This window comes from Rana temporaria, chromosome 8 (assembly GCF_905171775.1).
Source record: "Rana temporaria chromosome 8, aRanTem1.1, whole genome shotgun sequence".
Taxonomy (NCBI): domain Eukaryota; kingdom Metazoa; phylum Chordata; class Amphibia; order Anura; family Ranidae; genus Rana; species Rana temporaria.
This window is the reverse complement of record NC_053496.1, coordinates 65,945,927-65,967,871: the sequence shown is the minus strand read 5'-3', so window position 1 is coordinate 65,967,871 and position 21,945 is coordinate 65,945,927. Positions and strand designations below refer to the sequence as shown.

At 40.5% G+C, this 21,945-nt stretch overlaps 1 protein-coding gene across 1 annotated transcript; it reads right to left on the bottom strand.

Moving 5' to 3' along the window:
• Positions 1 to 2,698: 2,698 nt before the first annotated feature.
• On the bottom strand, positions 2,699 to 3,594 carry LOC120910407 (olfactory receptor 1468-like). Its single transcript, XM_040322165.1, has one exon. The coding sequence runs from the start codon at positions 3,458 to 3,460 to the stop codon at positions 2,699 to 2,701; it is 762 nt and encodes a 253-aa protein (XP_040178099.1). The 5' UTR covers positions 3,461 to 3,594.
• Positions 3,595 to 21,945: the final 18,351 nt, after the last annotated feature.

Here is a 21,945-nt window from a genome sequence, read left to right as displayed (position 1 = left end):
GAAGCCACATAGGTTGGATTCGTGATCTCCCCACTCCAGACGCAATCCCTGTGTCAGTGTCCAGACGCAATCCCTGCAATTCTTTTTGAAGCCATGGCCCAGCTTTATGAGGATCCCCAATGAACTGCCACAGCTGAATCTGCCCTGTTTTCACTCCAGCAAGGTCGTAGTGCGGCCAAGACGCTGTCACAGACTTTATATGCTGATGCGCAGACACTCAGTGGAACGACCCAGCCCTGCGACACCAATTTCGCATGGGCCTCTACGAGGGCCTTAAAGATGAACTCGCTCGAGTGGGTGTATCAGAGACACTTGAAGCCTTAATTGCCAAGGCCATCCAGATCGATCGTAGACTTCGTGAACACCAGGCAGAGCGTTCCACCCAGCAAAGTCGCCCAGTATGGATGACGGCAAGAGCTTCAATGCCTGCTTCCCGCTACCTGTCTCCTAACTGATTGAATCCTGCCAGTTCAAGTCCAGACACCTCCGAACCCATGCAATTAGGAATGATGCGACCAACCTTTCCGCCTGAAGAACGGGCATGCCGCTGTCAACTGAACCTGTGCCTCTACTGCGGTGAAGCAGGTCACTGCGTGTGCAACTGCCCTGCCAAGATGCGTAAGTGTCCTTCTTTTGTTCCTGCTAACCTCTCAGCCTTGTCTGCCAAGCAACCCACATTGCACTCCCTCTCTCATTGCAGCTCCAGGGAAGGACTGTTCCATTCAGCCCCATCATTGACTCGGGCGCTTGCAGCTGTTTTATTGACTCCACCTTTGCCAACCAACACAACATCCCTCTGCAGGAAAATACTCATGGACTTTTTGTCTACTTGGCCAATCGCTCCGGCATAAAGTCAGGACGGGTAGCTCAGGAAACCCTTCCTCTGCCAGTCACCATTACCCCCCAACCATAAGGAGTTGTTGACCCTTGATGTCATTTCCTCTCCTGTTCCCTGTGATCCTGGGTATACCCTAGCTCCAAGCTCACAACCGCCAGATCAACTGGGTGTCTGGGGAAGTGACATTCCTGTCCCCTTGTTGTCAGCAGTATGGTCTACTCAGACCCTTCAGCCCATCCACTACTCTGTTATGTATGGACTCTGACCAGAACTTGCTTCAGTCCGTTCCAAGACCATATCATGAGTTAATTGATGTCTTCATTAAATGGGGGGCTGACTCCCTTGCGCCTCAACGTCCTATAACTGTCCGATTGAGCTCCTTCCTGGGGCCGAGATTCCCTTTGGGCATATCTTCCCATTGTCATAAAAAGAGCAAGAAGCCTTAAAGGTATATATTGACGAAAATCTGGGCAAGGGGGTTCATCCTCCCATCTACCTCACCAGCAGACCTTGCACGACCGTGCAATTGTCAGTTAAAGCGACGCAGTGCCGAATCGCAAAAAGGTGCCTGGTCCTTTAGCAACAAAATGGTCTGGGGCTTAAGTGGTTAAAAAATGTTTAATAATGTTTTTTTTTTTGCTATAAACTAATGTAATATGCACTCTTGTATATATACCACCTTCTCCTTAACATACATAGCTATCAATCTTTTTCTTCAAAATAAACAAGTCTATGTACAAACTCAATAGCTGGCAAATCTATGGAAGACTCAGGTATACTTAGAACCACTGTCTTGAATCTTGTGTGCCTATGCTGAGCTAAAATCTTGAATTAGCAAAAGTCTTTCAGAGCTTCATAAATGCCATGGTATGTCCCTTTAGGCATCTGTAAAGTAGTGTGGCACTAGAAATTTCAATAAAGTAATAGTAAACCATTGCCATTGACTATTGTTTCATGTTGTATTATGTTTGATTTGCACCATTTTTTTGCAAGTATTCTTTGTTTTTGACATTCCTGTAGAAGTTTCTGAAGGGCTACAGATATAGCCAAATGCTTAACCATTCTGGCAGGCAAAACTCCAACAGTTCAATGTAGTGCTGGTGCTCAAGACTAAGTTCATTCCCTGCACACAGTTTTATTGGCTCATCAAAAATATGGGCTGCCTCACTGACCAACAGCCCAGCAATCAGCCATATCTGCAGTTTTTTTAGGCTGTTTTGTGTATGTGAAAGCACCTCTAGGTGCCTGTCTATTTTGCCTGCAGCAGGTTTCATTTATTTTTTCTAGAGCCTGGTTCTCTTTAAATGGATGCAAGAAAATCAATCTTTTAGAACATAGAATGCTTAATTTGACAGAGATTATTAAGAAACACAACTTATTTTACTGAAATCAATGTACATAATATTTATTTTTCTTTACTTAACTTCCATATCCATAGAATGATCAAATAATCACAGTAAAGGAAGTCATTCGTTTAACACAAATGTTGTTAATTTAAAAAATGTTGTTAAATTAGATGATACAATTCTTACAAAACAGTGAACAAAGGTGCCTGACCATAACTCGTTCCTGTTTGCCTATGACTTTGATATACAGCTTATAGATCAGATAAAAGGGTATTCAACTGCAAATAAGATTATCATTTAATCAAGCTAATACATTTATTAAACCACTACAGAATAAAGATGCTCCCACTATTGCTTACACTGGGAACATTTGAAATGGTTTACATCAGTAATTGTATTTACAATTAAAGTAGAAAGTACCCTATAAAACCAACACAACAGTACAAGGTAAAGCTGCAAAAATGTTGAAGCAATAACCTAAACAATGCTTCACATCATCAGGTTGCCTTCAAATTTACAAGTTTAAGATTAGCATTCTAGTCATTGAAATTAATTTTTGAAATGTGTTCTTGAACTGTTCATTCTTAAGGGTGTAAATAACAGGATTGAGCATGGGAATCAATATGATATAAAGGAGAGAAAAAAACTTGTCATGCATTGGAGAGTACATTGATGTTGGTCTCATGTACAAGGACAGCGTGGTGACATAAAACAAGGCAACACAGCTCAAGTGGGATGCACAGGTAGAAAACGTTTTATACCTTCCATGCACAGAGTGAATCTTTAGAATGTTAACAATGATAAACACATAGGATACTAAGGTGAGCATGAAGGTGCTGAAACCTACGAGTACACCAAGAATGTAGGTTGTGAGATTAACATGAGTTGTATCACTGCAGGAAAGCTTTAGCAAAGGAGAAACATCACAATAAAAATGATCAATGTTATTAAATGAACAGAAGGACAAGTTGGCGACAAACATGGTAAATACAACTGGCTCCATCAATGAGATAGTCCAGACACAACATAACATATAAATACATAGCCTTGGATTCATCATTGAGGGGTGGCATATTGCCACATAACGATCGTATCCCATCACTGCAAGAAGAATCATTTCACAGCAAGCAAAAGTCAAGAAAAAATACATCTGAACCATACAATTGATTAGAGGTATTGTCTTGTGTTGAGTGTACAGCATGGCCAGAAGTTGGGGTAGAATAGTTGAGGTATAGCAAATGTCTAGGACAGAGAGGTTACTCAAGAATATGTACATTGGCGTGTGTAGATGAGAGTCCAATATGATTGCTATAAACACAATTATGTTCCCAAAGATAATATCAGCATAAAAAGTGATAAAAGTTATGAAAAGAGGAATTTGAAGCTGCGGTAGATCAGAAAAGCATTGCAATGTGAACTGGACCGACTGAGACTCATTCCCCAATACTACTTTATACATAGTCTTATGCATTACTATTATACCCTATTATAAACAAAATCAAATATTTTTCCGAATGACTGTGTATCTTTTTTATTCCACAGTGGTTTATGTTCAGTTCATGATAATAAAAAACAAAGAAATGTCTCTGCGCTGTAGTGAAAGTGGCAGCTGTCACAAATAGGCAGTATACACAACTTAAAAATAATAAAGAGGAATATGTGTAGCGCCAAAAAAAGTTGTTAAAACTAAAAATACAGTGAAAAGAAGACCTTAGTTGAATAGAGTCCTTCGTAATAGAAAGAAAAAACCAATTGTAAACAGTCCAGTGAAACAGGTAAAGTTCATTAGGGACTCCAATGAAATAATCAAAAGAAATTTCAACACCAGCTGAAGTGAAGAAGTGCTTTTAAATCGAGTGTTCAGAAGATAGCCACCACACTCCAGTGAAGTGGACACTCACCAGAAATGATGGCTGCCATTACAGCAGGATGCACACATTGGTTATATATCTGTCATCCAGCAAGGAATGTACCCAGTAAGCCAATCCAGTGACAGAGCTCAGGATTATGCTGTGATAAATAAAGCTCACCAGGAGCAAGACGTAATCCTCATAGTGTAGTATTTAATAATCTAGATGTATATACACGTATAAATCTATAAAAGAGATAAAATCCTTATATAGAAAACCGCTCCTGACCCGGGATCGAGCAACGGTGGGACGTCAGCACTAGCATCTCCTCCATGATAATGTTCACATTTATTTTAAATTTACCAGAACTATAACTATATTATCAAACTGCAATGCAAAAGTATCCTCGATCACGTTTTGTTATTTGTTATGAGATATACCTTCATTAAAAGTAAACCCAATCACTAAACACTTATACAATCTTTAACATGTAATTTTAAAAGTAATTTTCAATGTTTTTAATTCTGCAGCTTTCATTTAAGTAATTGTCAGCCTGTAACATGCTCTCCCAATGGAGACTACGATCTCATTGCATTGTTGTTGCCTTCAGAAATGTTGCTCTGAAAAATGACATGCAGCGGTTGCTGGAGTAGACAGGAAGTGACTGTACAAGATCAGCAGTGCTTGAATGCTACAAGGGATGAAAAGAGTAAAACTGCATTTTTTTATAAAACAAAAATGGCAATAGTTTACACAGTGCTTTAGAAAACGAAATGTTATTTTAAAGTTTAACCACTACCATACAGGGCACTTATACACCTTCCTGCCCAGACCAATTTTTAGCTTTCAGCGCTGTTGCATTTGAATGACAATTGCGCGATCGTGCTACACTGCACCCAAACTACATTTTTATCATTTTGTTCCCACAAATAGAGCTTTCTTTTGGTGGTATTTGATCACCTCTGAGATTTTTATTTTCTGCAAAAAAAATAAAAAAATGACCGAAAATTTTGAAAAAATAAATACATTTTTGTTTCAGTTACAAAACATTGTAAATAAGTTCTCCTTCACCAATAGGCACTGATGGTACTGCACTGATGGGCACTGATGGGCACCGACGAGGTGGCACTGATGAGGTGGCATTGATGGGCACTGATGATGGGCACTAATATGCAGCACTGATAGGCGGCACGGATGGGTACTGATACGCGGCACGGATGGGCACTGATAGGTGGCACGGATGGGCACAGATAGGCGGCATGGATGGGCATGGATAGGCGACACGGATGGGCATGGATAGGCGGCATGGATGGGCACGGATAGACGGCATGGATGGGCACTGATAGGCGGCATGGATGGGCACTGATAGGCGGCATGGATGGGAACTGATAGGTGGCACGGATGGGCAAAGATAGGCATTGATAGTTGGAACTAATGTACTGTTGTGTGTTGTACTAATGGATGCCAATCAGTGCCAAACAATAATGCCTGACAATAATTAATGCCCATTGTGGGCACTGATTGGCATCCGTTGTGGGCACTGATTGGCATCCATTATTCATTGTCATCCCTGGTGGTCTAGGGTGGCATACCTGTGGTGGGCATCCCTGGTGGTCTAGTGGCATCCCTGGTGGTCCAGTGTGGGCATCCTCAGGGGGGCTGCACTGTTAATCGATCAGCACAAACCCCCCCTGTCAGAGGAGCAGCCGATCAGCTCTCCTCTACTCGCGTCTGACAGATTGGACACGGCTGATCATGTGGTAAAGAGTCTCCGTCAGAGACTCTTTACCTAGATCGGTGTTGCGGGGTGTCAGACTGGCATCCTGCAACAACAATCGCCACGATGCGCGCCCCCGGAGGCGCGCATTGGCTCAATATCCTGAGGACATCATATGACGTCCAGTCAGGATATTTAAACAACTTTCCCGCTGTCATTTTGTTATAGGGCGGGCGGCAAGTGGTTAAAAGGGTAAAAAGGGACAAGGTGCTCCAGACTAAGTGCAGTAAGTTGAGAACAATTTATTCAATACAAAGCTAATTGGCTACACAATGTCTGGGCGTCACGGTTTATGGACTCCACCGAGTGTGTTCAACGCTGGTGCGCACTCCGACAAGCAGGATCCAGGCTTGTCCTCTCCATCACCGTGCTGACCCACACCCTGCAGCCTGGGACGCTCCCATGGATGAAGTTCCAGGCTCTACAATGACCATACAGTGACCACGGACACCATTACCACACATGCTCATTTCTTACAGATGTTATGTGAGTAGCCGATTGGTTTTGTATTGAATAAATTGTTCTCAACATACTACACTTAAGTCCCGTACACACGATCCGAAAATCGTACGAAAAATGCCAATTTCGAACCGATCGTACGATAATCGGATCGTTAGTACAGAGCTTTCGAGAGCCGATCAGGACAGTTCATCCGATTTTATCCTATCGGACATGCACGGAATTTTTTTTTGCAATACAAATGCATTATAACACATGACATCACTTCCGATTTTTTATTCTGCCGTACGAGAATTTTGGTGACTTTAGTAAACTCATCAGATTCGACGTGAGATTAGCATACAAAAAAAACTGACGATCATTCGTCCGATAATCAGATCGTGTGTGCCGGGCATTAGTCTGGTGCACCTTGTCCCTTTTTACCCTGTTTTCCAGAGTCTGCTTCAATTCCCAAGGGAGCTGCTGCTGGTGCCCTTTATTTGAACTTTCATATCTCTACCGGGACTTTTTTTAATCCCCATCTAGCACTGATTATCCCCATTGTATTTTATTGACATTAATGTTCATAATATTAACGTTGCATGTGCCCCAATCTTTGTGCCATCTTTCCTTTTCTATTATTTTAAAGTTTACATCATTTTTGAAAATGTATTGCAGTTTTTAAGAAGTACAGTAAGAGGAAATACATTAAACAAAATGAATAATGTCTTAACATGGTAATCATGCAATCTAATAATGTGATATTCCACTTGACTTATTATTAATATAATTACATTTTAGTATTGATTTTTAACATAATTTATTTTTTACCACTCTTAAATTGATAATTTTGTGTTCTGCTGCTCTTTCCATATATTTCTTCTTTATTACTGGGGATGAGCAAAACTGAAATTTTGAATTTCCCTAAAGTTTTTGTGCAAGCTGGGAGAGTTTGTTGAAATGCATAGAAATGAATTTAAGGTGTTTTTGGTGTTTTATTAAGGGTGCAAAGAGCTTTAAATGCCACTCAAAGGAATTGCTGCAAGCTATTATATGCTTCTACAAATTGCCTACAAAAAAATGCTAAATATAATTAATAATAATAATGAATTATATTGAAAACACAACCCTGTATATATATATATATATATATATATATATATATATATATATATATATATATATATATACATATGCATACAGTATATATTAAAAGCACATCCCTAATCCATAAACACATTTAAAAGACATAGACAAAGGACACATTTCCTATAATAAAGCTTCAAGATATTATATAGTATGACAATACAAATTTAATGGATGTAATCCCATGAAAATACTCTGAAAAATACAAACAAATTTAGATCTGGGTAATGAATATATGTGTGCAGCAGTGCAGCACAGTGGTTAAGGGGTTAACACATCTGCCTCATAGCACTAGGGTCATCAGTTAAAATCCCAACCAGGCACTATCTGCCTGGAGCTTGACTCTTTGCGACTCTCTCCTTGTGCGTGCATGGGTTTCCTCCCATACTCCAAAGACATGCTGGTAGGTTAATTGGCTACTTTCTAAATTGGCCTTGGTATATGTATTGATGTGAGTTAGGAACCTTAGATTGTAAGTACTTGAGGGCATGGACTGATGTGAATGTACAGTATATATGTAATGCACAGGTGCTGGTTTAAAGGGTAATTTATTGGAAGAGTTCCTGGGTCCAACCAAGAACCACTAGTGTACCTAAAACACAATAAACAATTCTGACACACTCTTAGTTACCCTACACTGGTGGCTTGCTCTTCCTGATGGGAACCCTGCTCTAGATCTGGAAGCAACCATAGTCATCTCCCCTCAAATACTTCAATCCTTGGCATATAAAGGATCCCAGTTATCCTTGGATGTAATAAAAGTTTGGCTAACAATAGTTAATTGGCCATGCACTCCCAAAATCTGGTCTTTAATGTTGCACTCTGGGGTAATCCTTTGCTCCCTCACGTATCCCTATCCTGTTGTCGGGAAATGAGCGGGCTTTCAGACTCTCAATCATATTTTCCTGGTGAGAGATCTCCGCATTTTTGATTCTTTGAAAGTAGAATACAATCTCTTCAATTGGTATTTCTTCAGATATCTCCAACTTATGCATGACTGGCTGTTACTAGCGCCCAGTCTAAAGTCCACCACACATGATATGAGTTCCTAAGTAAAAAAAAAACACTCTTCCCTTCCCTGCACAGATATCATCTAGCAGCAGCCAGCAGTTTACAAGACAGAAGTTCAGCAGTGAGTGCTCAGTTTGAAGTCCACCACTGCAGATAGAGGAGACCAGACAGAGGGAAAGGACATGATAGAGAGGTGTGGAGGGGAAGTTGGAACAAGAGAGAGAGAGAAGACAAGGGAGAGGAAAGAGTAATGGTATGGTAACCCCTAGTAATCTATTGAAATGTGCTCTCAATGGTTGAATGGTAATATGAAATCTAGTCACAGTGGTTCTCTGTATAATCCACAATCACCCAGTGCTTACTATAGCAGATAAAATATAACTAATTAAAGTGCAGGATCACAATGCATGCTGGGCTGTGTCATTAAAGAAGCGTATTGGTTCCTATGCAAATCTGAACAGCTTGCTATTATCTTTATGGGAAAACCAACTTTGTGTTGAACCTTTTTGGGGACTCTAGTCTTTTTAAAATAAGTGTTGGCTGCTACTTCTTTTTTTTGGGGGGGGAGGGGTCTCCCAATTATGAAGAGTACAATGGTGCCCATTACACCCAAGCATCCTAGAGTCACATCAGTGGGTGCTTTTAGTTCTCCCAGCCACAAAATGACATTGGCCATGCAGTGAGAAGGGTTGCTGCACATTATTCTTATTCTTGCCCCCCATATAATGCCCCCACACCCACCTCCAGGGAAGCCTCTATCTTCCCCGGCTAGATGGCAGCACTTTGATCCCCGTACTCATGTCCAGGCAGCTCTGCACCTATCCACCTCATCAGTGTGATCCTCATCAGTGATACACTCCCTGTCTTACACCACAGGGTGGAGGGGGTCACACATCTTCCCACTTAGTGATTCACGCCACCGCCAGTGGGGCCGCTCAGGCCTTGCATTCCATCCAGTGCCAGTGGAAAAACAGAAGTCATGCCGCGACTCCGCGAAAAGCACCGCCCACATACTACGGACCTCACCAATCACAAACCCCACAGGCAGAACGATTCTAGAGTGGAAGTGTTCGAGTTGCATCACTCTGCGCCCTGAAGAGACTCCAAAAAAAGCCAATGAAGCGCCTCAGCCGCAATCACGTGATTGCAAAAAAAGGATCAGGTGTGTCCGTTGCCCGTATACACTTAAAGGGACGATTTTTTTCTGTGACTAGCTTTGGGGGGTGGCACCCCCTCTGGATGGGCCACTACTGCTTATACAGTACATCTTAAGGTACATCTGAAGAGAAGTTATTCTTACGTGGAAACTCTCCTCGCCACCATCCTATAATGACTGGTGCCTGGCTGTTAGATCCACACTTCCTATGTACCAGTTGACATTTATTATGAGCAAAGGCTGCTTAGCCAAATATGACAAAATCTAGTCTGCATGTATAGATTCTGCCTGCACTTTGCCTCTTCACCCTCCTCCCTTTCCCCTCTTTTTTTTGTTTCCAGGGCTTAAAGTATTTGGATTGCTGATGTGTTTGCTCCATTAATACTGGCTTGCATAATGTCAAGAGATATGGTCTATGAAAGGTTTATACAGATATTAAGTTTCTCTTCATGTTATTTTCTGTATGCTGAATCTGATTTGTGGTATGAACTTTTGTCTGTTTGTTACATTGTAAAGTGAAAATAAAGTTTCTTACAGTTAATGTTCTCTATGACACACATAAAGACTAAACAAACATGTCTACCTAAGTATCCTATATAAACAAATTGTGGGGAAAAAGTGTCCAAAGCAATGAAGTTTATAGTATACAGTATAAAAGGAAGACTTAGCAAAAAGTGGTTTAATAACCCATAATGAAGGTGACTATCTCCCAGGTCACCCCATTACCTTAGCTGCTATAGTTTAAAGAGCATAATGAAAAAAAGGCATCCATGACCAGCTCTACGATATAGCTTTTGAAAACTGCTTTCTCAGGAGCATTTTTTTTTTCAAAGAAAACATTACAAATGTAAAATGCCAGTACACAAATAATGATAAAATATTAAAAAGCAAAGAACACCAACATGTATAAACCAGCAGGGCCGTCTTTACCACAGGGCAAATGGGGAAGCTGCCCAGGGCCCTGTCACTGTAGGGGGCCCAAAGCAACTCCCTTTAAAAAAAAGGTCGGATGGCAACCCCCCCTTTTTTTATTTATTTTTAAATTAAAAAATATATATTTTTTTAATATATTTTTATTTTATTTTTTATTAAAGGGCCAATTTTTTTTTAGAGGTTTTTTTATGAAAGGGACAATTTTTTTAGGGGTCCCCAGGGCCCGGAGGCCCCCAGGGCCCCAGATGGCAACCCCCCTTTTTTTATTTATTTTTAAATAAAAAAAAATATATTTTTTTAATAAATTTTTATTTTATTTTTTATTAAAAGTCCAATTTTTTTTAGAGGTCTGGGGGTCCCCAGGGGCCCGTAGTTCCCCAGGGCCTCGGATGACAACCCCCCTTTATTTTTATAAAAAAAATATTTTTTTATATATTTATTTAATTTTATATATATATATATATATATAATATTATTATTATTATTATTAATAAAGGACCCAGAGGTCCCCAGGGCCCTCGATGGCAACCCCCCTTTTTTTTATAATTTTTTTTTTCATATTATTTTATTTCTTTTTATTTCTTTTATATATATATTTTTATTAAAGGGCCCATAGGTCCCCAGGGCCTTGGATGGCAACCCCCCCCCCTTTTTTATAAATGTTTATTTTTTATATATATATTTTTTATTTTTTATTAAAGGGCTCAGAGGTCCCGAATGGCAACCCCCTTTTTTTGTAATTTATTTTTATAAAAAAAAAAAATATTAAAGGGCCCAGAGGTCCCCAGGGTCCCAGATGGCAACCCCCTTTTTAAAAAAAAAAAAATATATATATATATATATATATATATATGTTTTATATATATTTTTTATTTCTTTTTTTCTTTTTATTAAAGGGCCCATAGGTCCCCAGGGCCCCGGATGGCTACACCCCTTTTTTTATATATATTTTTCTTTATTTATTTTTTGTAAAGGCCCTCCGCTTCTAAATTCGCGGCTGCTCAATTTCAGGCGGCAGCACCCCCCCCGGTTCTCTGCTCCAGGGGGCCCATGCCTGAAGCTGTGTAAGTGGCCCCATAATTCCTGATCCCTGCCACCCGTTAAGCCCCCGTGCTGCCCACAAATCAGGCTGAAAATCATTAGTGGCACGCAGCCAGTGACAGTACTGCTTCCCTTCCCAGTGTTTTAAAATGTACAGCACCCCTGGCTTGCCTTTAGACGTGCACTTCTCCCTTCCTGCCACTGGGTGCTGCTTGTATATAAAAGTGAATTAGAATGTGATTTTATAACATCCCCAGTTTGCTCTTCCCGAGGCTGACTTCCTCATGTCCTGCTCCTCAAGGTATGTCACTGTTTGCTAATCTATATTGTAAATAGAAGTTTTCTGTAGAGTGTGCCCAAAGTCTTTATAATATTTGATGATTCACTGCAGGTCTGGTAAGTGTTTTAAAAAGTTCCTCTATTTTACACATGGCATGGCATGGGGGTCACAGCACCGTCTGTCCATTCTGCTTTAGCACCATGGGGCCCCATGCCATGTGTAAAATAGAGGAACTCTTTAAATCACAGACCAGACCTGCAGTCCAGGCTGAGTAAGGCCTCAGAGCACATGGCATTACTGTCTGTATTTAACTGCTTGATGGGCTTATTTTGGGCCTGGCTGGTTCACATGTATGTGTTTTGGCGGCCCACATTTGCGCAGGCACAGCAGCCCATTCATTTGATTGGGCCGCCATGCCTGCGTTTCCTGCAAAGAAAAGCGCATGCCTCATGTAATAGGCTGCGCACACGGCACGCCTATGCCCATCAAGCACTGAAATACAGCACTGTCTGCCCATTATGCTGTCTGCTGTGACTTATCTGCAGTTCCTGCACTGTCAAACTTGTTGCATTTTTAGACGTTTAGGTCACGCTTTTAAAAACACAGTGCGTTTGTGTGTGCAGGAACTGCAGGTAAGTAGCATGGTGCAAAAGCAAAATGGATTTCAAGGCAACTGTATTTTTAAAATGCTGAATGCACCTTTTTTCTGCAGGAAACAAAGGCATGGCAGCCCATTCGAATCAATGGGCTGCTGTACCTGCACAAATGAGGACCGCCAAAACACATACATGTGAACCAGCCAGGCCCAAAATAAGCTGGAGGGGGGCCCAAAAAAAATGTTTGCCCAGGGCCCAAACCATATTAAAGACGGCCCTGTAAACCAGTGAACATCACACTCACCAAACAAATACTGCTGGCCAATCATTTACTGTATATTGAAACATATTCCCTGCTATATAAATATGCCACTTAGTGAAAGATGCTAAATCCCCCCCCCCCTAAAAAAAAAAAACACACACGTAGCCTCTAAAAAAGAGAAAGTGTGGTGTTTTTTAAGCAGCTCACTGGGTAAAACTGTTTCCAGTCTTAACTGAAATGGTGAAATCAATTTTGCAAAAATGTCTTAACATGTGAATAAAATATTTTAATCTAGCAACTAAACAATAACAAGAAAAAAAAAAAAAAAAACAGGGGGGCGTGGCTTGCAGGCGATCGCGATGGACGCTTGAGCAGTGAGCTCCGTCGGAGAACCGGGGATATAGCGGCAAAACGCTCGTTCTGGACTACAAAAATAGCCGGTAATTGTCGGCAAATTCCCGCGGAACATACCCAATGTTTCCACGGAAGAAAAAGGAAAAAGGACATAACAAGAAACTAGCTGACCTCTTAGAGATGCCGGGCGCAGAGGGATCAAAGCTGAATGATGGCGCAGTTACCGCAGCTATAGGTCAGACGCCTGCATCATATTCTGATCTGCCTGATGACGAGGGAGCTCCGTGGCAAGATGTACAGAATTCATCCATTGTAATAAGCTCCCCCTTACATAGCCCTTCATCACATAGCCCAGCCAAATCACGGAGGAGGATCGATGACGCAGCTCCTATTCTGATCCCAGGTATGTCACATATGCAGCATGCCTTAGCTAACCCCTGTGACGCATCTCTAATTACAAACTATCCCACTGTGGGACAGCCAGTACTGGACACTACCATGAAGGAAATGCTGGTTTCGCTGCAAACATCTCTCATGTCCAGCTTCTCGTTAATGATGAACTCATTTTCTAATGAATTGCAAGGTTTAAATGACAGGGTCGTCACTGTTGAAAGCAAAGTGGACGACCAGTCAGAAAATGTTACTGGTCTTATGGAAGCCTATAGAGACCTGTCATACGACAATGATAGAATTAAAGCCAAGCTCGCGGACCTTGAAGACCGTTCAAGGAGAAACAATGTTAAACTGAGGGGGGTCCCTGAAAATATCCCCCCTGATAGTTTAAATAAATTTGCAGATGATTTAATTGCCAATTTGCTGCCGGAAGTTTCCCAGATGGAAAGAATGATTGATAGGATTCACCGTATTCCCAAACCCAAAAATATGGACGCGGCTATTCCTAGAGATGTCCTTATGAAGATTCATTTCTACCCCACAAAAGAAAAACTGCTGGCAAAAGCTAGGATCCTCTCAGTACTTCCTGGCCCATATAAAGACATTCATCTGTACGCAGACCTGTCACAATACACCCTGCATTTGAGAAGGCAACTTAAATCTACTACCAAAGCATTGAGCGATCACAAGATTCAATACAAATGGAAGCATCCTGCTACGCTGATAATCACCCACAATGGATCAACCATCGTTGTGTCCAACCCTAAAGATGGTCTGCTATTGCTTCGTTCTTGGGGTATTTCCCCGTCTCTTTCCTCCAAAGATGGCAGAAGTGCACCAGGAATGAACCTCGACAATCAACGTCTCGATAACTATCGTGCGAACAGGGGAAGATGAAGAGTTATTGAACTCCTCCTTTGATGTATTTCTTTTTTCTCCCTTCCTTTTTTCTTATCCTTTGCTATAGTCCTTTACAAATTTCCTTTGCTGTCAGTACATCCCCCTAGTACCTGACATGTTATTTTTTATTACTCTTGCCTGTTGAACATTACCCCTCCTCTTGGTCGGTTATTGATTTCACCCGACCTCTTCGATATTACATTGTTTGTACCAGGATATTTTCCCTAGTACACAGAATATCGATTTGTTTCATATAACTTATACTTATACTAGCAATTTCATTATCTTAATTTGTTGCCATTCCTGTTATTGTGGCTATTCTGTTTTGTTTGCTTTGGGTTTATTTTGTTTTGTTTTGTTTTATTTCTTGTTTTGATTTTGTTTCTGTTTTAGTTTTTATTTGCAGCTGTCACAGAACGACTGGTTGATTCCGTGTTCCCTGACAGTGCATACTTCTGGACATCTTTCGATTTTCATTGATCCGTTTCGCCTAGAGGTAACCCCTCCCTGTAAGTATCACTCACACAGCACGCACCCACCGTTACATGATGTCTATCAACTTTCTCTCTATAAATACTAATGGTCTGAATCACCCGGCTAAGAGGGCCTCAGTGTGGAAAACGGCGCTGTCTTCAAACTGCGATGTTCTTTGCTTACAAGAAACGCATTTTGTCAAAGACAACGCTCCTCAATGTCGCCATAACTCTTATCCGCATGTTTTCAAAGCAGATTACACTCGCAAACAGAGAGGTGTGTTAATTGCTATTAGAGATTCATTGGCTTTCAATCTTTTAAGTGAATACGCTGATCCTGAAGGCAGGTTTCTTATCTTGGTATGTACTTTGGATAATGTCTTATACACGATAGTTAACTTATATGCACCTAATTTCGGTCAAATGAAATTCCACAAGGCCACTATGAACAAAATTACAGACATGCAAAAGGGTAATCTTCTGATTTGTGGCGACTTCAACTTAGTACCTGATGTGCACGTTGATACCTCCTCAAATGCTAAAAGGTTTGCTTCCCCTCTTGCTGCTTTTCTAGCAAACAACGAGTTGTATGACATATGGAGATGCTGTCACGCGTCTGAGAGGGACTACACATTCCACTCCCCGCGCCACAACACATACTCCCGTATTGATCTGTTCATTTCCGACAAATGGCTGCTTCAAAATGTTTTGGAGTCTCGCATCCATACTGCTACGTGGTCGGATCATGCACCAATCAGCATTAAGCTTAAAAATATTAATTCCAATAACAAATCTTACTTGTGGCGCATTAATAATTTTTTACTACAACAACCCGATAATATAAAATATATATCTCAAAAATTGACTGAATTCTTCTCGGAAAACCTTGGTTCTGTATCGGATCCGGTAGTAGTATGGAACACTCATAAGGCCTTTGTTCGTGGTCTATTCATTCAACTTGGATCACGGGCAAAGAAGATGAGGAGATCTAAGATTGATGACCTCACCAAAAAACTAGCAGATGTCGATTCTGAAAACAAATCTAAGGCTTCTACCTTTCTTAAATCCAAGATATATGAACTTAGGAATGAATTGAGATCTGTGCTAATGGAATCATATGATTCCAATCTCAGGAAATTGAAGGCACGCTCGTATGTTGCGAATAACAAGGCAGGTAAACTCTTAGCTAATAGGGTAAAGGGCCATAGGCTAAAGACGAAGATTTCTCATCTATATGACCCAATCTCTAAAGATAAAATTATTGACCCCCAACTCATTGCTGACTCATTCAGTTCCTACTACAGTGATTTATATAATCTCTCCGGTGATATTAACGTTCATCATCCCTCCACTGCTGAGATTCGGTCATTCCTATCACATATCAAGTTACCCAGATTGACGGTAGACCAGCTTGCACTTTTAAATAGTCCCTTTAATAATACTGAAATTCTCTCTACCATTAATTCTTTACCTCAGGCGAAAGCTCCTGGTCCGGATGGATATTCCATTGAATATTTTAAAGCATTTAAACAAGTACTTCTACCCCATTTACGAGACGTGTACAACCACTCTGCATCTAAATCTACATTCCCAAAGGAAATGCTGTCAGCGCTTATTGTCACCCTACCTAAACCGGGTAGAGATCCGACCTCCCCACAAAACTTTCGCCCAATTTCTCTACTAAACGTAGATTTGAAAATCTATGCTAAAATGCTTGCCAATAGAATTGTAGACCTCCTCCCTAATCTAATCAATCTAGATCAAACTGGTTTCACTAGAGGTAGACAGTCTTCCGACGCGACCCGACGGTTGATTGACATTATCCACAGTATCAATGCTACCGGAACGCCTTCTCTGCTCCTATCATTAGATGCAGAGAAGGCGTTCGACAGGGTCAATTGGACCTATCTGACGCTTACTTTGCAGGAATTTGGTTTTGAGGGCTTTGTTCTCAATGCAATTCTCGCCCTGTATTCTAATCCTATTGCGCGAGTTTTCTGCTCTGGCATGATGTCTAAACCATTCCATATCACCAATGGCACCAGACAAGGCTGCCCATTGTCCCCTTTGATATTTAATCTATTGATAGAACCTTTAGCTGAGCACATTAGATCTAATCCGAAAGTTTCAGGTATATCTATCGGCGACTGCACACATAAAATTAGTTTATTTGCAGACGATATTATTTTGATGTTATCTTCCCCGTTTTCTTCTCTGCCAGAGGTTCAAAGGATTTTGACCTGGTTTGGTAGAGTTTCATTTTATAAAGTTAACGAAAACAAGTCTTATGCCATGGATATAGGTATTGACGCTGTGTCTAACGGCCTGCTCCAGCTTCAATTCCCCTATTCATGGGCAGAAACCAGCATTCCATACCTAGGGATACAACTAACCCGATCTACTAGATCTCTATTCACACAAAACTATATTCCTCTTAAAAAAAAATTGCTAACTGACCTAACAAAACTAGGTAAACATGAATTGTCTTGGTGGGGCAGACTATCGGCATTCAAAATGTTACACCTCCCTCAAATATTGTACCTGTTTAGGTGCTTACCTATACCTATCCCGGTTCACTTCTTTAAATCTTTACAATCAATCCTCTCCAAATACATTTGGAATGGGAAGAAATCGAGGTGCGCACACTACAAATTATTCAAACATAGAAAGTGGGGTGGGGTGGGTTATGTCGATTTCCGTGATTACTTTCATGCGTCTATATTGTCCCAACTAAAGGAATGGTTTCAACCTTATCCCACTACAGCATGGGGTCAAATTGAAACCTCCTTCTGCGTCCATGGCTCTACTTCTTTGTGGTTGTTTGGTGCAGTGCTAGGGATAAAAATCCCCACAATGCAGTTATCGATTGCTACATGGCTTAAAGTATTAAAATCTGTAGATCCCTCCAATTCTACTCTTAAAGTGCATGCTCCACTGAATGTATTAAGTCTAGTTTTAAAACACGTTCCACTGGATCTTTGGGGTGATCATGGTATTAATCACATACATGACCTTTTCTACAAGGGAGAGGTTAAATCCTTCCAAGCCATTCAATCTGAATTCGATTTACCTAGTTGGTGCCGATCTCATTATTCTCTCATAGTAAAATGTATAAGCAAATTAAACTTCAACACTACTCTTGTGCATCCCGTAATGTGGTCCTATTTAACTTCACTAGAACTCAGGAAAAAGGGAATCTCCGTTTTCTATAATTTGCTCCAAGACAAGCAGAGTTTTTCTAAAACCTCCTCACATGTTCAATGGGAGAAGGATCTAGGTCAGGGATCCTCAAACTACGGCCCTCCAGCTGTTGCGGAACTACAAATCCCATGAGGCATTGTAAACCTCTGACATTCACAGACATGACTGAGCATGATGGGAATTGTAGTTCCTGAACACCTGGAGGGCCATAGTTTGAGGACCCATGATCTAGGTCAATCGTACACGGATGACCAATGGCATATCGCGTGCAAACTAAATCAATCAACATCTAGTTGTACTACATTATGGGAATTATCTGTTAAGTTCACATTGAGGTGGTATTATACCCCAGATGTTTTATCAAAATTTGGCGGACAGCAGTCGGACAGATGTTGGAGATTGTGCGGATTCAGAGGTGACCTCCTACATACTTTATGGGGTTGCCCTATGCTTGCGAAATATTGGGCGGGGGTTTTCGGAATTATATCCGTTTTATCTGACAAGCGGATTGATCCTGACCCAGCCTTGGCTTTGCTTTCTCTGGGTATTGAAAACTTTTCAGCGAATCTCAGGTGCTCAATAGTTCATTTACTTATGGCTGCCAGACTTTCGATAACCAGAAAATGGAAAGATCCGTGTCCTCCTAGTATCTTGGAAGCTATTGACTTAACCAATATCCATTGCACATACGAGAAGATGATGGCTGTGTCTCTATTTACCTTACCTAAACACACGATCTCATGGGCCCCCTGGAAAACTTGGTACGTAAATAACACATAGCCATTGTTGCTCATGTCATTCCTATGAAGGGTTATTGTTTTTATTCCCCATTGAGTTTTCTGTGACCCATTGTATCGCTTATTACAAATATTAACTGATTGGGTTACCTTGTTGCTCTTTTCTGTGTTTCTATGAGATGCTTCTTAATGCGTTAGTCTTGATGTTTTTTTAAAATGTATTAAACAACGAGTAGAGGTTTTCCAGGATAAGTTTGATACATTCTTTTTAATTACTTTATTACTTACTTACTCAACTAGTATTCCAATTTGACTACCTACTAAATTTATATAATCCTAAGTATGCTTATTCATTGCATGTTTCTGTACAAATCAGATTGTTACTTTTGTTTATTGTTTATATATTATTAAATATACCAATAAAAATTTATTGAAAGAAAAAAAAGAAAAAAAAAACACTCAGAAAAAAGTAAATTCACCAAATATACTGACATTTTAAATAATGTTAGCTTTAGTATGTAACAATTCAACACTATTGTAGTTTTTGCTTATCATAATTTATTTTTTATCCTGTCGTCAGCTGAAAAATAAAAATGGTCTTCCTTATTATTTGTTAAAATAATAATAGTACATTGAGCTGTTTCAATTTCTGGCAATTTATATTTAAAGGACAAACACACATAATCCACATCCTATTAAATGTGGATTATGTAAGGCAAATTTTTATAAGCTACAGTAAATGCACATGAGGTTGAATATCTAAGGATGTTCCCATCTCAAGAGAGTGTAAATACTAAAGACACAGCTGTGTCAAAAAACACTCAAAGGAAAAACAAAGCAAAAATACTAATATGATGTCTTGTAAATAGGGAAACAAACTCAACTGGGGTGAGCTAAATTATTTCAATGAGAATTTACCAAGTTCCTTTAGCCTGTGCTTTTTTACTTTTTTTTTTAAATACAATTTAAGGAAAAAATATACCGTATTACAGTTCAAGATGTCCATATATGAGGCCCAATAAATACCACTTCTGCATGACACTGCATTTTGGCAAGAGCAACATCTCTTTTCTTTGCTTTCTGAAAAAATGATCTTAAAAATATTAGCTGAAAAAATTGAAAACAGAAGCAACCACCACTGTTAAAGACTGGAAAGCTGCTCATTGTGAATGGGCTGCCAATGCACTCCAGTGAGTCCAAAACCATGTGTTGCAGTACATTGCAGAACGCTGCAATGCATTGGGGAAAGTGCATTGGGGCTCCATTCAAAATAAATGGCAACGCATCACACCAACACATAAGTGTGATTTAGCTCCTAATGTTTGCTACCAATCAATAGCATGTAGTGGCGGCATAGGCAAAGATTAAAAAAAAAAGAGCTTTATTATATCTATTTATTGGTTTCTGACAATGTTATTGTTTTTTTGCACAGTTGTTCTGAAAAATGTGTTTTTCAATCAAATCTGCTGTATTTAAAAAGCAACAGATTGTATTTGCACAGTTACATAGTAGGTAAGGTTGAAAAAGTCCATCAAGTCCAACCTGTGTGTGTGTGTGTGTTTTTATCTCAGTATTACATTGTATATCCCTGTAGGTCATTTAGGTGCCTATTGAAATTACAGATGTTCTGAGCTGAAATCACTGCTTGTGGAATAGATTTCCACATTCTTACTGCTCTTACAGTAAAGAACCCTCTACACAGGTTAAGGTTAAATGCTTATCTTCTAATTTTAGTGAATGGTCGCTTGTCTTTTTAAATTCCCTTGCGCGGAAAAGTTTTATCCCTATTGTGGGGTCACCAGTATGGCATATTTACATTGAAATCATATCCCCTCTCAAGCGTCTTTTCTCGAGAGAAAATAAGTTCAGTACTTGCAGTCTTTCCCCATATCTGAGATTCTCCAGCTCCTTCTCTGAGCTCTCTCCAGTTCCAGCAAACCCCTCCTGAGGACTGGTGCCCAGAACACGTGGAATTTAGAAACAGAGACTGATGGCAAAAGCAGGGGTCAGGGCCGTCTTTAATATTGTTTGGACCCCGAGCAAACATTTTCTTGCTCCCCCCCCCATGCAATTTTGCTCTCCACTCCAACATCCCAAAAAACAAACAAAAGGAGTACAAGGGGTCAAGGTCATCTTTAAGATTGTTTAGATCCCGAGCAAACATTTTCTTGCTCCCCCTCCCCATGCAATTTCGCTCTCCACCCCAACATCGAAAAAACAAACAAACACACACAAAGACTTATTTAAAAGAAAAAAAAAAAAACATCATTACAGAGGACCCCCCTCATTCATCATTACACAGGGCCCCTCCCCCATGCTACCACCTTTATTACACAGGATTCCTCTACCACATTGTCCCCATCATTACACAGGACCCCCTCCACAAACCCTTTGCATTGCCCCCCAGCAGTCTTACCTTGCTAGTGTCTAGAGGTTGTCAGGTGAACACAAGGCACACCCCTGCCGAACCCTCTGGTGAAGAAGTTCTTCAGCAGGCCGATGGTCTGCGGCTTGTCGGACATGTTGAGGGAAAGGGTCGGTGTGACTATGCCTGAGGATGACAGACACTCTTTCTTGACAAGGTTTACCTTACCTAGCTGGCCAATCACCACACAGGCTGCAAACATTTATTTTACAAAAATGTTATTGTCATACAAACCAACAGTACAGGTATACAATAAATTGTTATAGCATACAGTATACAGAGCTAATCTGGACCCGAAAGCCCCCACCAGGGTGGGGGAAACATGAGCCGTGACTGTACGCTTTATTCATATAAATGCAAAGTGAAAAGAGTCCTTAGGACCATATAGTCTATAACCCAGGCCATGCCAGGATGTCTGTAAAACTGCAGTATGAGTGTACATTACACAACAATAGAACCTGATCGATAGCATCCTCTAGAAGGAGTAGAAAGGGTTAACAGCAAAGAACGAGATTATAAAAGAATGGAGAGAGAGAGAGAAAGAAAGAAAAAAAACGGAGCAGAGCGAGGAGAGTAGGAGGCCAAGAGAGGAAAAGAAGAGGGGAGTAGGAGGTCCACGGGGTGCGCGCAGGAGGGGTCTTACAATGATAGTAATGCAGTATCAAACCTAGAAGGGCTGCCAAACCCTAAAAAACGTGTCATGCGTATCAAAAAGGACAGCCGTCAGCTTCTCGTTAACCATGACATCGTTCAGGCGATTTTTGACTGCCTCAAAGCTAAGCGTGGGG